The 17,078-nt window shown below is 47.5% G+C and overlaps 1 protein-coding gene across 2 annotated transcripts in view; it reads left to right on the top strand.

Annotated features, from left to right (window-relative positions):
* NCAPD3 (non-SMC condensin II complex subunit D3) overlaps window positions 1-17,078 on the top strand; it is a 764,397-nt gene that overhangs the window by 503,946 nt on the left and 243,373 nt on the right. For both annotated transcript variants that reach the window (XM_078681814.1, XM_078681815.1), the window contains exon 20: window positions 2,978-3,085. In XM_078681814.1, the coding sequence (XP_078537940.1) occupies window positions 2,978-3,085 (108 nt within the window). The remainder of the gene's footprint in view (window positions 1-2,977; window positions 3,086-17,078) is intronic.

Here is a 17,078-nt window from a genome sequence, read left to right as displayed (position 1 = left end):
ATTTAGACCTCTAATATTCCAAGTAGTACAGGTTTAGACCACCATGTTTCCTGTCTAAAAACATGCAGGAGGGTGCTGTCTAGGGGCCTGTGATCTATTAAACGATGCCCTATGTTCGGAGCAGTTTAAGCAGATGTTTGTATGATGGTGGTAAAGGCAAATGCAGTACACTTCTGGGCTTATGTTTTATGCGTCACAAGTGCTGTGCTTTCATCCATATCTAGACAATTTGCGGAAATAGATAACAACGGTGCCCCCTCCCTCACTCACCAATCCCCACAACTAGGTTGTGCTAAGAGTCCACCCAGTTATCCCCAATCAAGCAGTAAAGGCAAAGAGCCCTAAGGCTGCAAGGGATACTTATCCCGGGGGGAACTATGTTTCGCCGGCGAATGACCTCGCCAGTTAGGGCTGGGTTGCCGAGTCATGGTTTATTTCGGTATGTGACTGCATCTTATCGATATTCTAAAGAAGCACATGCATATTAATGTGGAGTTGTCGCATCAGGGGGCTACCGTGTGCCAGGCCTGTCCTTACAGGATACATAACATAAAACATGTGGTAGCAATGATCTCACGCATTAGTGGTACAGTTTAACAATAATAAGTGATAAAGAGCAGTGTACTCAACCATTGTTACTGAGATGGGATTCCATTAAGGCCCTGCCTCCTGGTGATGGGGTCTTCCTGGAGCCTCCAGCATGCCTGGCAAATTTAAATGCAGCTTTTGCGTCTGTGAAGAAGTGGGTTTTACCTTCAAGAGTGACTCGCAATTTTGCCGGGTATAAGAGGTGGTATTTCGTCCCTGATTTTTTAAGCAGGTTCTTTGCTAGTAGGAATTCTTTGCGGGCCACCTGGACCAGTGGGTGAAAATGAAATATGGATAGAAGGAGACTGCGTTATTCTGGTATTGAATTGAGCCAAGTTCATGTGCCTGTTTCAGATTTGTGACGCAGTCACAGTAATGTAGTAGGCAAGCAAGAATTCGGCGTGGTGAAGCCCCTACCGGGGCTTTGGGATTCAATGTACAGTGTACAGTGAGCCCGTTCCACTAGAAACACACTAGATAGTTCCTTGCCGAATAACTCGTGCAACAGGGTTTTCACAAAGTTCTCCATATTAGTTATTTTGGTATTCCTTGCTCCTGATATTACTGCGTCTGAATCGGACGGACCTCCACAACATTCATTTTTGCTTTAATTATTTGCAGTCCTTTGTCCAGCTTGTTTTCCTCTGTATCTCCTATGTCCCCTGTGACAAAATCAGCCGCGGGGCCACTATCTGTGTGTCGGTTGGGTTTCTTGTCAAACAACACTTTTGCTTGTTTTACGTCGTTTTTCCCAATGCCGCCGCTGCCCAGCAGCAGAACTTAGCAGTGACTTGTGGACAGTATCCGCAGTTGCAGCACAGCTGCAAATGATGGATCTGAGATCTAAGTGACGATGTAGTAGGCTCTAGCTACCTGAGGCAGGGTGTATGCGACTGGGGATGAGTTCGAGCTGCGCCAGTATGTTAGTTGCTCTTTCTTGGGTTTCCAGCTGCTTCGAGGCACACCTTAGAATTGAGGCACCGTGCAGGGTATTTGGTGAAGCCACCAGTATCCTCTTAGCTCTTAAATTAGTATGTAATCCGTGACCTTTGTCTTTATTGCCCACAATGTAAATGGGGAGCCGCGCATTAATTTAAGCTTGCTCCCAGCTTTTTGACAGGCTTGAGTGCGACTTGATGCGTTTCTTTTTAAGAGTTCCCACTTCAGCATTCTTAAACGTGTGTTGGCGGCGACAGCCCAGCTAGTGGCGCCGCAGCTTGGGGCTCGGAGTCCCCGTGACTCCCCGGGAGCTGTTTCCGCCGCCAATGGCAGGCCGCGGGTTCCAGCTAGTGCGCAGCTCCTTTCCACCTGGGCCCGCCTCCGAGGCGCAACGATTATTCTTGAAGGCGTCGGCGGCCGCCGAGTAGCGCAGCACCGCGGGAGCCCTCCAGTGCAGATGCGCGGAGGAGATGAGAGTCTGCACCCCAGGACTTACCAGTGCAGCGGTCCCTTTGTTTATCTTGCATCGGCCCAGGCGCCGCGACGAGTCGGCAGCTAGTGTATGGCGCAGTGTAACTGCTAGCCCTCCTCACCTTCTCTCAATTCAATCTACCTTGACTTTTGAGCGAGAACTACAGATTTGTGTCAAATTATCAAATATCAATTGGCATGTCTATCAGGGGAAAGTGTGCAAGCATGGTCCTGTGATGCTAAAAGTTGCAATTGGCATTCAGGCACTCCCTACCACTCTCACACAGAATTTGATCAGGACATTTAAAAAAATTTATCTGTTTCACTTTTATTTAACTGAACCTACCTGCGATTGATGACCATCCTCATTCTGTTCTACTTACTTTGTCTACTGCCTTCAGTTCATAGATTGTTTAGACTTGATGTTTTCTCATTATTTGACTGTTTAAGTCGATATGTAAAGCACACTTAGGCGTCCTGAGGCATTGCTACAAAACAGAAAATCACAAAGAAATAAAATGTTCTTTAAACATTGCTAATTTGAAGATCATGAAGCACTAGAAACATACCTTGTTCTCCTACTGTAGATATAACTTACAATATATCTACTGTTGTCAAGTTGACTTACTTGTGATGCTCCCACTTTGTTTGATTACCGTGCATTATCTTTACACCGTTGTTTCCCAATGTAATGTGCTTCTAATATGTGCAGAGTTTATTGCCGAAGGTATACTTGCGTGTTGGTTCAAAAGTGAGACTTTAAACACCATTTTGCCACATGTGTGGCATTGTTTCAAATAATTAAGCTATATGGGTGTTCTAAATATTTTTCAACTTGTGAACTTTCACCGAATTCAAAAGAAACTAGAAACTATATCCTTGAGCAAGTAGCGGTTTACGTGTTGAAGTATTTTATGGAATCAGTTGAATAGTGAATTATTTCTTCGCATTGTTAATTCTGTTCTTCACCTCTCTACAGGAATTGCTTAACAGTGTTTTTGGAGAGATTGTCTCAGCCAGTGAAGATCACATTTCCAGCATCATGCTGACCGAGAACCACATTGGGCAACTAGATGAGGACATGCTGGTAAGGTTCAAGCTACATGGTTTGTTACACATGGGGCAGGCAGTCTCCACTGCAGTGGTTCATGGTTCGATGACATGTAGCTATCCTTCTGTTTGTCGCCTGCCTGCCTCTGTTTGTGCCGTCAGGGAGGACACCATTGCCCACAAGCCAGCAGGACCCCAGGAGGGGGGGGTGCTGCAAATCGAGAACAAAAGCGCCATTGACATCCCACGGCGCGTGACGCGCGCGGCCCAAGTCCAGGCCAAGGGCGGGCCCGTCTCAGCCCGGAAGAGACTGGGCTGGGCCCCCTCTCTTGGTTGTGTGTTTGGCAACCTGGTTGTCTGATTAGAACTGGTATCAAAGGATATTAAAGGATTGTGAAGGGGCCTCATGGTTTGAACATACTTCCATTGGATGTGAAATTCGTGAGGTAGGAAATCTTCTTATGTACTGTTCTTCCGAAGTTGGAGTAGCATTGTTGTGACTGTTACGACTGAACAGGTAGACTGCTGATCTTAACCCTATTCACTATCTCCTCTGGTACTGGGATTTGTGTCCTTTTACGTCTTCCTAATCCGGGCAGATGGGGAGACGTAAAGGTGCAGCCCTGGCTCCTGTGGGACCTACGGGCTCTTCACATTACACGATGGATGCCTTCTTAACGCGGGCAGCAGGGATCATTGAAATTGAATTAGTGTCCCGTCGGCTTTCCCGCTCGCCTATACCTCGTCTTGCCCCTAGCCCTCCAGGAGTGGGGTAGTGCCCTGCACTGTGCCCAAGTGATCTATTCGGCAACTGGAACTTCTTCGGGTCAATCTAGCTCTCCAGTCTCGGGGACAATCGTGGGAGACCCGCGAGAGGGATCGCATGGGCCTGTGGTAGCTCGATCCAGCTCCACCAGCTATGCCCCAATAGTGCCCACCTCCTTACAGGATGAGGGTAATTTTAGCAATCCAGCGATGTTTAAAGTTGGATGGAGAACGGGAGTTGAAAGGAAAGGTCCAGCTTCTGGTGCAGTGGCTAAACGTTCAAGGGAAGAAGGGAACGGACATGGTGTGAGCAAACACCCTCCACTAACCAAGGTGGACTTGGAATCCTTAATGGATGCCTAGATGGGCTCACTAATGACCAAAATCGAGAATAAATTAGACCCCATCAGGACATGTTTAGCTGCAATCGAGCAGGTGTTAAAGGAGACCAACCGATGTAGGCCAGCAGGGGTTTCGGATCCTCAGGGTGTAGTTACCACCCTATCTGAAGTGCGGGGGACAACTGGCCCAAGTCTGTGGTGGTACCAGAGAATAACTGTAAGATCTCTATCACACGGCCCATCGAGATCCCAAAGGACGGAGTTGGGACGGCACAGCACCTTACATCTTGCACCGGGCTTGTTAATTCTCCAACAGGAATAGCCTTATGAGGTGTTTTATCAGACTCTAAGGGGGCAAACACATGGCAGTTGCTGCCAACGATACATTCCCCCCCCCCCCCGGAATGTCTTCCATATGTGGTGGTACTCCGTAACGTTCCAGCACTCCCCGTGGTGCTGGTGAGGATTTCGGCTGGCTTAAGAATAAGGTTTTGCATTGGCTGGATCGGAATACACCTCTTGGCCTAAGGGTGGAGAAACATATTATGGTGCGTAGAGTCTCATGGGTGAGTGGGTCAACCAAAACCCGGGGACTGTGTTGTCGTTAATTTCAACATACTCCACCTAGCAGAGAGAATCTTACATTCGGTGGCCCAGAACAACAGGGGGGCTCAAGTTTCAACTATAATGCCTGTCCACCTAGGCAACTTCTACAGTCTTCCCTCTGACATCTCAAGGCCTAACAGGGTGGGCATTCCAAAAATCCCTATTAACTCCGTTCACTCGGACCAGGCTCGACAGGTTCATTAGCTAGTATCTCAAGTTATCCCGACTTTCAACCCCTTTGCTCCCTTGGCATCATTGGACACTTGCGATTGACGCACGGTCGTCGAGTCAGCCGAGCTAGTACCCCTCACGAAGATTCCATGGGGCTTCCCCCAGTAGGGGCAGGTGCGGCCGAATAAGCTCAAATCTGCAAATGTATTTCCTGGAATATAGCTAGGCTTGCAAATATGATAACCAATCCCGGTTGGATCACGATTATTAAAGGTTTCAGTATTTGTTTATAGGATACATGGGCTACTAAGAACACTTTTTTCCTTGAGGGGTTTGTCATTTTTTGTGCCAGCTACTGCTTCACAGATGGGTAGATCAAAGGGGGGTCTGTTAATATATGTTTCCTTGGACATCCCATGCCGATTGAAGGAAATACCTACTGATAATGTTAGTTTGCAGGGTCGATAAATATGGTGGTGTTAAATTTCTATAACTCTAGTGTTGGGCATCAACCCCTCAGTAACATCACCAGATTGGGTATTTTCCTAAAGAATATGGACACAAAGGGCTCTGTGACAGGACATTTTGTGATTGCAGGGTATTTTAACATTTACCTATTTGGGGGGATCCAGACAGTCTTAATGCACTTGCTGACGAGTTTGACTTAACTACGTTGAGGACCAGGGTGGCCCACAGTAGGAAGGACTTTCTTCCGACCTTTACTGGAAGGGGGTGTCAAACGTTAATAGACGATATTTTTGTTTCAAGCCCCGTTTTCGAACTTTTTTCGGTGGAGGATAGTATCTATATTGACCATAACCCCCTGTGCATTTCGACTTCCTGGCCCAAGGTAGGGAAATGCCCCAATGTTGTCACTAGTGGAATACTAAGGGTAGTAGATCAGAGCAGAAGGCTGAGATGGGTGCAGATATCTCCGGGCTCCTTTTATGAGGCCCTTATGGGAAATTGCAAGAGCGAAATTGACATTTGTACAACTGGACGTGGGGTGGCAGGTGCCGCGTTAGAGGCATTCTCGACCAACTCACGTACAATTGGACCTGCTTGAGGCTCTTCCCACGTTCCGGAAAGGACGAGCTACGAGCTGGTTCGATCATGGCTGCTCAAGGGCTGCAAGGAATTTGAAGGCGGCCCTGAGTATCTTTCCAAGGAATCCCGCCGCGGTAGGGGCGAGCCGAGGGTTCCATAAAATAGAATGAGCAAGGCGGATGAACGAGCTCAGAGGAGGCTTGCAGCAAACTTAGCTAGGCCTGTCTCCATAAAAATAGTTCCCAGTTTTGGATTATTGTAAATTTCCCCTTTCTGTCAGGGGAAACTCTGAGCCCCTAGATGCACATATCACTGAGGAGGATTGGGTCTGTCACTTCGAGGGAATGTTCTGCCAGAAAGCAGACACTTGTCAACTTAGAGATGGAAGGGAGTCATCCCTCCTCATTACAGCTGAAGAAGTCAGTAAAGGAATAGTGGGGCTGTCTAAGAACAAAGCTCCTGGCCCAGATTGCATCCCTCCGGACCTTTTTTATCTAGACCCCCAACTCTGGGTGCCAATCCTCACAATGGTCATAAACGATGCCATCAGTAAGGAACTGCCTAGTACCTGGTCCCTATCAACCATAGTGCCTATGTTTAAGAAAGGACACCAATAGTATGCTATGTTAATGGCCCATATCTCTTTTGGTTTCATCTGTCAAAGTGCTGGGACCGCTTCTGTTAGAAAGGTTGTCCACATGTGCTGATGCAAATAACATCTGGACAGATACCCATTATGGTTTTCGCCCAGGGAGATCCACAATCAACCAATGCCTGAACCTGTACCTGATTATTAACAAATAAACAGTTGCTCGTTCAGGCCGGATTTACCTTGCATTTATGGACTTGTCTTCTACTTTCGACTGTGTCAACCGAAATAAGTTATGGGAGTGTTTGCAGTGCATGGGCGTGGGCAATGAGATTGTCCTCTTCCTCAGAGAACTACATAGGGACTCTAAAGCTGTTGTACGGTTTACGAAAGAGGATCAGGTACCTCGACAATTCACTATCCAGAGAGGGATACGCCAAGGCTGTATCCTGGCCCATTTTTTATTTAATCTATATATAAATGATTTGGAGAAGGCCCTGACTGTTAACCAGGTGGATGCCCCACATGTGGGAATACCAATAAAGGGTTTGGCTATTACGCAGCAAGGCCATGCCTCAATAATGAACAAATCGAAATGCCAGTACTGCCGCTCTTTTGAATTGTTTTAAAGATGGGAAAAAGAATCAAACAAATCCCTCTTAACTGCTCTTTCAATTTGAATTCATCTGCTTTATTATTCTCCAATGTTTTAATTTTTTAAAGAATACAAAAACTTTACAAAAACCTCAATGATCATCACAAAAAACAAACAACAAATCACCCCCGCGGAAAATCTGTTTTTGGAACCCACTTAATGATCCCTTTTTGCACTCTCACACTACAATCTCCCTATCAATCTCACTTTTGGTGCTGCAATTATACTTGTGTCCGATTCTTTCCTACATTCATACAAACATCCTTTCTTCATTCACGCAAAACCCACCCTGGGGTGCCTAGCCGAAAACGTTTTATGTACAAACACAATTCTTTCAAAAATTTAGTCAAAACACTGATTAATGACTTTCAGCAAAGGCCATCAAAAATTCACAAAGCTATATACATCTTAAAAGGTAAATCAGCTTGATTGGCCTAAAGTTTGAGGGATTCTCCTCAGGACCAAGAATCTCTTCGTACACAATCAGACAGAATCATAGGGACATCTCTCGTACCATATTTGAAAAATCAAGGCGCATGTGGGAAGGCGTGGTCTGCCGGTATTACTGTGTGCAGACGACGCTGTCCTCATGTCTAGGACAGCGAGTGAACTACAATCCCTCCTCAATTCCTTCATGAAATTTATGGAGGACCGGGACCTGATAGTAAATTAATCTTAATCTTACGTGATGGAGGCTGGACCCGGTACAGGGAAGCCCTTTACCTTTAAGGTTAGGTCTACATCGGTTCCCAAAACAGGGGCTTTTTCCTATTTGAGGGTCATGCTGGATCAGGAGCTCACGCAAACAGAGGACAGGTGACTGTATCATTATACATTTTGATAACCCCTTTACCGCAGGCCGTATTCCCTCCAGGAATTTCAGCCTTACTCCCCTAATGGGATCTGTCATCAAAGCACTACCTCTGGGCTATTTTTACATGCCAGTCCCCTACGGGGACATGTCGGTAAATGGCCCTAGGGTAGCATACCAAGAGGAGTGCATAACTAGACCAGTCCCTAGAAAACAGCCCATTTCTACGGTCCAACTACCGCCTGTATTAAATAGCCAATTTGGCCCCGTCCCCACACTGGCGTCAAACAATAGATATTCTGCCTTAACCGGCATGGAGGAATGCGATTGACTGAGGGGCCCTACATCTTTAGGGCCTGAATCGGTTGCACCTCTCCAGTCTCTAGGGGGGGTAGCTGTTGTGCTCCCAGCTGTGAGATCGAACAACTTTCTATCATGGAATATTGCCGGGTTGGCAACTAAGCTTCAGGACCCACGTTGGGTGTGCTATGTCAAGCAATTTATGGTAATTAGCCTCCAGGAAACATGGTATGTGGAGTGTGATTTATTCCTGGAAGGCTATAAGACCTTTTTTGTCCCAGCTATTCCATCTGTGAGAGGAAGACCAAAGGGCGGACTAGTCGCATATATCTCTGTGGCTATTGATTGTATGTTGCAGGTGACGGGTTAGGATACTAACTACACACCCAGGAATTCTGGCATTGTCAGCCAGAAGGGGTAATATTAGCTGGGGAATTGTTAATTTTTTCAACTCACTGTCCTCCCCACATGAGGCCTGTAACATTACGGCCCTGGGAGTAACTATAAAACAATACTTGGGCCTAAGTCTTCATAACCTTTTGGTTTCAGGTGATTTTAACATACATCCTTGTGGTAAGACAACGACATCTTGCATCTCTGAGCTGGGCTGCCCCCATATGAAGGGTTTCCATTTTGAACATCATGCCCAAGGGGAGCTGCTGAACATTATGTTAAATGAACTAGATCTGGTGGCCACAATGTTCTTAACTGACCCGTACACTAAGTTTCATGTGCCAACTTTTCAAGGGCACGGGAGGGGGTCTTTTATTTTATTTTAATTTCGTCATCTTTACAATTCTTTTTAAATAATTTTAATATAGAAGAAAGTGAATTTAGTGATTATAACGCTTTAACAGTTCATATGACAGGTCCACTATCAGTAAAATCGGGGCATGCTCCAAGTAAGGGCGTATTGAGACAGACAGATGGGAAGCGTAGATTAAAATGGCCCCATGTATCCCCAGAAAGATTTTATAACAAGTTTAATATAGCCGGTGCTGACAAATTGTTATTATGCACAATGGAGAGGTCCCTCCCAAATGAGATTCTTGATGCATTTGAGTTTATATCACATAAAGTGGCCGAATTGCTATGCGCTTCTGCCAGAGGACACACTTTGTCTGGTCCTAGATGGTTTGATTACCATTGCTCGAAGGCAGCTGGGAGGTTGAGGAAAGTCTTGTCAGCAAAACCCAGAATTCAATCTGAAGTTTCTGCCTGTTGTAGGGAATACAAGTTAGCCCTTGAAATCGGAAGGGAGCATTGAAGGAAGAAGCATGGAAGGAGCTGATTGATTCCAGCACTCTAAGAAATAGCTCGAAGTTCTGGAGTGTTGTGAATAGGCCCTTGTTTGACCAGGAAGGGGGGGTGCCTTGACTCACACCACTGAGGAGGAGTGGGTACTTCATTTTAAATCCATGTTTGATTTCCTGTTCATGCTTAATTACAGGAAACCTCAGGACAGGAAGGACCCAATAATAATATGTGAGAGGGGGGAGATCCTGGAAGGGCTCACAGGTTTATCTAGCGGTAAAGCGCCTGGCCCTGATGGGATTCTTCCAGACTTATTTAAGTCGACCCCTCTCTTTGGGCGCCAATACTGGAGTCCGTTTTCAACGCTGTGGCAAAGAAGGGTTCTCTTCCAGGGGATCCTCATCAATAGTCATAAGCACTGAATATTCCCGCCCATGTGCGGGACCCCGGAAACAATATAAAAATATATACGTAAAAAACACATATATCTCGCTCCACATATATGTATGTACATATATTATTTTTCTCACACCAATGCAGCTCCATAACTGAGGCTAAAAACAATGTAAACACATATACATGCACTGCAATTAGCAAGAAAAGCAAAAGAAAAACACATCAGGTCAAATAACCTTTGAACTTTGTGTTTTAATGAGTAAACCACTCATAAATCCTGAAATTGCTTGTAAATAGACGTTGTTAGCCCTCAGGCTGCATTGCAAAACAATAGCATAGAAAATGAAACCATTTTCAACAAAAAAACTGGCACCGTGCCTTTAAGGCAGCCATGACCCCGGGCTTCCCATCATGCCTCAGGGGTGACAGTGAGGTTAGTTGTTCTTTCCGGCTCCTTCAGTCAGGACCCTGGTGAAACAGCTCCCTTTTCTTTTTGGCTTTTTGTCAAAAAATATTCTTGTTATCTACAATTTTTTGCTTTCCCTCGACGTCTTTTGGACTTAGGGTGTTACTGCTACCTTTTTTAGGCTTAAAAAAGGTGATTTTTCTGTCAAAGATGCCTTCTCTCTTTGACAAGTGCCCTTCATGTGGAAGGAAGATGGCCAAGACTGACACTCATTCAGTGTGTATCCTGTGCCTACCAGCTTCTCATTCCTCGAAAACCTGTGAACACTGCCAGGTTTTATCAACCAGAACTCTTAAGGAACGTGAGAGAATTCGTGTTTATGGGCTTTCTGAGAGAGGAAGATCTCCCAAGAAGCAGAAAAGTCGGAAGGCGCGGTCGACGTCGAAAGAAGCCCCGACCGGTTCGCATTCGGCGTCGACGGTGACGAAGAAGATGTCTTCAGCGGCAACATCCAAGGTACCTCCGCTACAGACAGCGTCGAGGGATAGGTCACCGTCGAAGCGGAAGAGTTCGACGGCGAGCCACATGACGTCGAAGCAGCATCGCCATGCTGCGACGTCGAGGCTTTCTCCGTCGACGCCAGGCCACCGGCGTTCGGCGTCGAGTCATCCTCCGTCGACGACTAGTCATGGTCGTTCGGCGTCGAGGGAGCCTTCGTCGACACATAGTCGATCGACATCGAAGCAGCCCACGTCGACGCCCGATCAATGGCGTTCGACGTCGAGGCAGCCTCCGTCGCATTCAAGCAAGCGACATTCGGCCTCGAGGCACACCCCGTCGCCGACAGAGCACAGGCGATCGGCGTCGAAGCAGCCTCAGTCGTCGTCGAGTGGACGTCCTTCAACGGCGAGATGCTCTATGCCGAAGGGATCGGTGTCGAGGAAACCGCGGTCGACGTCGAGAGAGCGTATATCAGCTCAGCGCTCGGCGTCGATGCAGCCACTGTCTATGGATCCACGGAGAGCCAGAGAACAGAGCGTTTCCCAGCCAGTGAGCATCACTCCTACAAGATCACAGGAGAGGTCGCCTTTGAGGCAGGTGCTGCAGGAGAAGGAAGGTGAACCATTGGACCAGTCTCGGTCTCAATTCGGTTCTCCAGGATCGGCATCGGCTGCGGAGGTGGGACAATCTCCGGTGCATGAACCTCCTGCCAAGAAAAGAAGGGTCGCAGAAAAGAGATCTCGGTCGGGATCTTCCTCTAGATCTCAAAGGAGCCGATCCTCGTCCTCCTCATCATCTCACAGTGGCGGATCCTCGGATGGACGAAACAGCGGTTCACATAGGGAGAGATCCAAGTCCCCTGCAGGATCGCAACAGGATCAAGTGGATCAACATCCACGGCCACGTTCACCTGTGAAGGATCCCACTCACAAATCTCCTTCTATTCATCTTTCTCCAAGGTGGAATAGACCCCTTCACCACTGGGCCGAGGACAAGGCGATGGCAGATCGGCTAAAGGCATATCGAGACCAGGCTCTTCCCCGCAAGGAACAGTCTCGTTCTAGACATTCAAGTGCGAAAAAATCTTGTCACAGAGATAGATCTCCTTCTAGAACGCGTTCAAGTAGAAGATCTAGGTCCAGGAGGACCCGTAGCTCTTCAGGTTCTTCGAGGAACCGTTCTCACAGGGATTACTCTCCGACCTTGACGAACAGTCCACGCTCGAGGATATCTCCAACTGAGGATATCTTCTCGTTCCAGGACATTTTGGGCAGGGGAGCCCTGAAGCTAGGAGTGCCTATGACTGCTCCGCAGATCAAGACGACAGTCATATTTGAAACCCTACAGCACAGAACGACACCCAAACCTTTGTTGCCGTTGGTTCCGGGTATAATGGACCCAGTGAATGAAGTCTTCCTGACTCTGGCGACGGTGAAGTCCGTCCCAGCTAGAATTCTCAAGAAGTATCGTCCTCCTGATGAGGATCCTTTGTTCCTCAAATCTGATCCCCCGCCTGATTCAGTAATCATTGCGGCGGCTAGAAAATCCAATGCGGTAGCTTCTTCATCCACAGTACCGCCGGATAAGGACAGCAAGGTGCAAGACTCATGGGGGAGAAGAGTTTGTAACACCTCGGCTTCTTTCCTTAAGGTCTCTAATGCGGAAGCGCTGCTTGGCAGATATGATAGATCTCTGTGGGACTCACTTCAGAGATTTTCTGATAAACTTCCTCCGGAAGATAGGAAGGACTTTGAGGAGATTCTGTTGGAGGGCGGTCAAGTCTCCAATCAGATGATAGGAGCGGCGGCAGATGGAGCAACGCTGGCTGCGCATGGTTATGCGCATGGAATCACAGCGAGGAGATCCTCATGGTTGCGCCTTACAGCATTGAAACCCGAGGCTCAAGCCAGGATTCTGAATCTTACCTTTTCAGGCAAGTCTCTCTTTGGAGCGAGTGCTGATGAGGAGATGCAGAGGATGAAGACTGAGTTAGACACCCTCAAAGCCGTGGGGCTTGAAAAGAAGAAGGAATTCCGTAAGAAATTCCGTTCGGACAACAAGGGCTCTTCGAAGCAGAGGGTTCAAACCCCTCACTGGCAGAAGGGCCAGAACCAGCAAGGTCAACAAAAGTCGCAATACAAAGGCAAGCGCAATTCCAAAGGCAATGGGAATCAGCGACAAGGCAACAACTTCAATAAATCTCAGCAGAAGCAATGAGTCTTCACTTCCCCCAGCGCCGTTGTCCACTCCAGTGGGGGGGAAGCATTGCGCATCACAGGACAGAGTGGCAGGCCATTACAAAAGATCAATGGGTGTTGTCTACGCTGCAGAATGGGTACTGTCTTCGTTTCCATAGTCTACCTCCACCCGTTCCTCCGATGTCAACGTCAAGTCACCAGCTACAAAGGTTAAAGAAAGAAGTAGCGACACTCCTCGAGAAATCAGCCATCGAGAGAGTGCCGGTGGTACAAAGGGGGAAAGGAGTATACTCGGTATTTTCTGGTCCGAAAAAGGGCCAGAAAGAGGAATACAGGCCCATTCTGGACTTGAGAACGCTCAATCTACATGTACGAAAAGAAAAATTTCGCATGTTGGCGCTTCACCCGATATATCCACATCTCAGGAAGGGGGATTGGATGTGTTCGGTGGACCTTCAAGACGCATATTTTCATGTCCCGATACGACCAGATCACAGAAGATTCCTTCGATTTCGGGTGGGGACCTCTCACTACCAGTTCAAAGTCCTCCCGTTTGGGTTGAAGTCGGCCCCCAGAGTGTTCACAAAGTGTGTCGCAGTGGTAGCGGCAGCTCTACGCCGCAGGGGAGTCTTCGTATACCCATACTTAGACGATTGGCTGTTGAAAGGTCCAACTCCAGACAGCGTGAGGAATCAATTTCGGACATGCATAGAACTTTGTCAACATCTAGGCCTGCATGTCAACTACAAGAAGTCGGTCTCCTATCCCACTCAGGAGATTCACTTCCTAGGAGCTCTGCTAGACTCCGAGGTAGGAAAAGTGTTTCCTTCGGAGAGACAGTCTTCAATAGCACTCAAGTGCCAGCAAGTTCTTCGCAACAGGTCTCAGAAAGTGCGAAAGATAGCCTCTCTCTTAGGATCGATGGCTTCCTGCATATTCTTGGTACCGAACGCCAGACTTCGGATGCGTCCTCTTCAGCAGGATCTGGAGGACAAATGGGACCAGCAATCAGATCGCTGGGACGATCAGATCACTTTGTCGGAGGTGGCACGGTCCTCCATTCAGTGGTGGATGAAGAAGCAGAACATGCAAGTGGGAATTCTCTTCCATCAGCCTCCTCCTACACAAACGATCATCACAGACGCGTCATTACAAGGCTGGGGGGCGCACATGGGCCCTCTTCAGGTGCAGGGTCTGTGGTCTCCCAAGGAAAGCACCTACCACATCAACTTGCTGGAGTTGAGAGCAGTCCACCTGGCTCTCAAAGCGTTCCTTCCCTCGCTTCAGGAAAAGGTGGTTCTAGTACAAACAGACAACACCACCACTATGTACTATTTAAACAAGCAGGGAGGGACACGCTCAAGGACCCTGTCACTAGAAGCTCAGAGCATCTGGCATTGGCTTCTGGCTCGCAAGTTGTCTGTTCAAGCAGTCCACCTCCCAGGAGAGCAGAATGTGAGGGCGGACGCACTAAGTCGGCACTTCGAGGACAGAGAAGACTTGGTTCTCAACGACGAAGTGCTAGACGACGTTTTCCAGTCTTGGGGTCGTCCTTCCATAGATCTCTTCGCGGACGACGTAAACAGCAAATGCCCAAACTTCGCCTCAAGGTTTTACCGGCCAGGAACGAGAGGGAATGCTCTTTTGATCGACTGGTCAGGGGAATTTGTGTACGCCTTTCCACCACTTCCGCTGATCCCGAAGGTGGTGAGCAAGCTGAACCACTCGTGCACAACGATGATCCTGATTGCCCCCGACTGGCCGAGGCAATGGTGGTACACGGACCTACTTCACCTGTCAGTGTCTCCTCACAAGAGGCTTCCTTGCAGGCCGGACCTATTATCGAAGATGAACGGGAGGATTCACCATCCCAACCTTCCATCACTGAACTTGGCAGCATGGCTCCTGAGGTCATTCAGTACGGCCATCTAGGACTGCCACAAGACTGCATGTCCATTCTGAGAGAAGCACGACGTCCTTCCACGAGACATTCTTACGCATGCAAGTGGAAGAGGTTCTATATGTGGTGCGTGCAGAATGGTCACAATCCGGTGAAGAGTCAGGAAGAAGCAGTTCTTCCATACTTGTTGTATCTGGCCAAAGCAGGTTTGAAGTTTAACTCCATTAAGGTGCATCTAGCCGCTATGACTGCTTATAGGCGATCACCTTCGCAAACCTCTTTTTTCCAGTTGCCAGCAGTAAAAGATTTCCTGCAAGGTCTGAAAAAGGTGTATCCTCCTGTACGGCCTCCTTCTCCTCCCTGGGAGCTGAACCTAGTACTATCAAAGTTGATGGGCCCTCCCTTTGAGCCCATTCATAAAGCTACTTTACAGCATATTTCCTGGGAAGCGGCTTTTTTGGTAGCAATTACTTCAGCCCGTAGGGTGAGCGAAATTCAGGCCCTATGTACTAAGGAACCGTATACAGTATTTCATTTGAATAGAGTGGTGCTCAGGACGCACCCTTCTTTCCTGCCGAAAGTGGTGTCAGATTTTCATGTCAATCAGTCTATCTCTTTACCCACTTTCTTTCCTAATCCCTCTACTCCAGCTGAGAGGGCTTTACACTCGTTGGACCTGAAAAGGGTTTTAAAGTTCTATCTGGACAGGTCCAAGTCTATTCGACATTCTGATCAATTGTTTATTAACTACGGATCGATCAGAACTGGCCATGCAGCATCGAAACATTCCATTTCCAGGTGGATCGTTTCGTGTATCAAACTTGCTTACCAGTTGGCGCAGAAACCTCTGGGGTTTACTCCTAAAGCGCATTCTACTAGAGGTAGAGCGGCCACGGCGGCTTACCTGCAGGATGTGCCCATGTCTGAGATTTGTAAAGCGGCGACCTGGAGGTCTGTCCATACATTTACCAGACATTACTGTCTCGATTCTGACACGAGGGCAGATACCCAGGTGGGCCAGGCCTCCCTGAGGAATCTGTTTAACAGCTGAGTTATTTGGCTGTTATGGTTTGGTTGGGTCATGTACTTCTCATTTACCTGCAGGTGGTTGATGGGCTTGCTATTCTATTCAGTGCTTATGACTATTGATGAGGATCCCCTGGAAGAGAAGGATTAGTTACTTACCTGTAATCCTAGTTCTCTTCCAGGGGTATCCTCATCAAAGTCATAAGCAACCCACCCGCCTCCCCAGGTAAATGAGATTTTGGTACTATGTCACTCTTGTGGTTGAGCCCTGTCTTCAGGGTTATGCAAAGAACAACTGACCTAACTGTCACCCCTGAGGCATGATGGGAAGCCCGGGGTCATGGCTGCCTTAAAGGCACGGTGCCAGTTTTTTTGTTGAAAATGGTTTCATTTTCTATGCTATTGTTTTGCAATGCAGCCTGAGGGCTAACAATGTCTATTTACAAGCAATTTTCAGGATTTATGAGTGGTCTACTCATTAAAACACAAAGTTCAAAGGTTATTTGACCCGATGTGTTTTTCTTTTGCTTTTCTTGCTAATTGCAGTGCATGTATATGTGTTTACATTGTTTTTAGCCTCAGTTATGGAGCTGCATTGGTGTGAGAAAAAAAATATATGTACATACATATATGTGGAGCGAGATATGTGTTTTTTACATATATATTTTTATATTGTTTCCGGGGTCCCGCACATGGGCGGGAATATTCAGTGCTTATGACTTTGATGAGGATACCCCTGAAAGAGAACTAGGATTACAGGTAAGTAACTAATCCTTGCCCACAGTCCTGGGCAACTTCTATAGTTCCTGTATTCAAAAAGGGCGACAGAAATAGTAACCACTGCTATAGACCAATCTCGCGTTTTTGACTCCGTGGTAAAAGTGGTAGGTTGGGTCCTCCTACAGAGATTATTGTCTTGGGCGGAGGACCACAAGATCTTGTCAGCCGTCCAGTACAGTGTTCGACCAGGACGTTCCACCGTGGCTCAGTGTCTCAATTTATCAATGATACTGAGTAAATATACTGTCGCTCTCCCCGTAACTATCCACCTTGCCTTAATAGAC

Source organism: Lissotriton helveticus, chromosome 3_1 (assembly GCF_964261635.1).
Source record: "Lissotriton helveticus chromosome 3_1, aLisHel1.1, whole genome shotgun sequence".
In the NCBI taxonomy this organism is placed as follows: domain Eukaryota; kingdom Metazoa; phylum Chordata; class Amphibia; order Caudata; family Salamandridae; genus Lissotriton; species Lissotriton helveticus.
The sequence above is the reverse complement of the archived record's forward strand: the minus strand, read 5'-3'. Positions and strand labels throughout refer to the sequence as shown.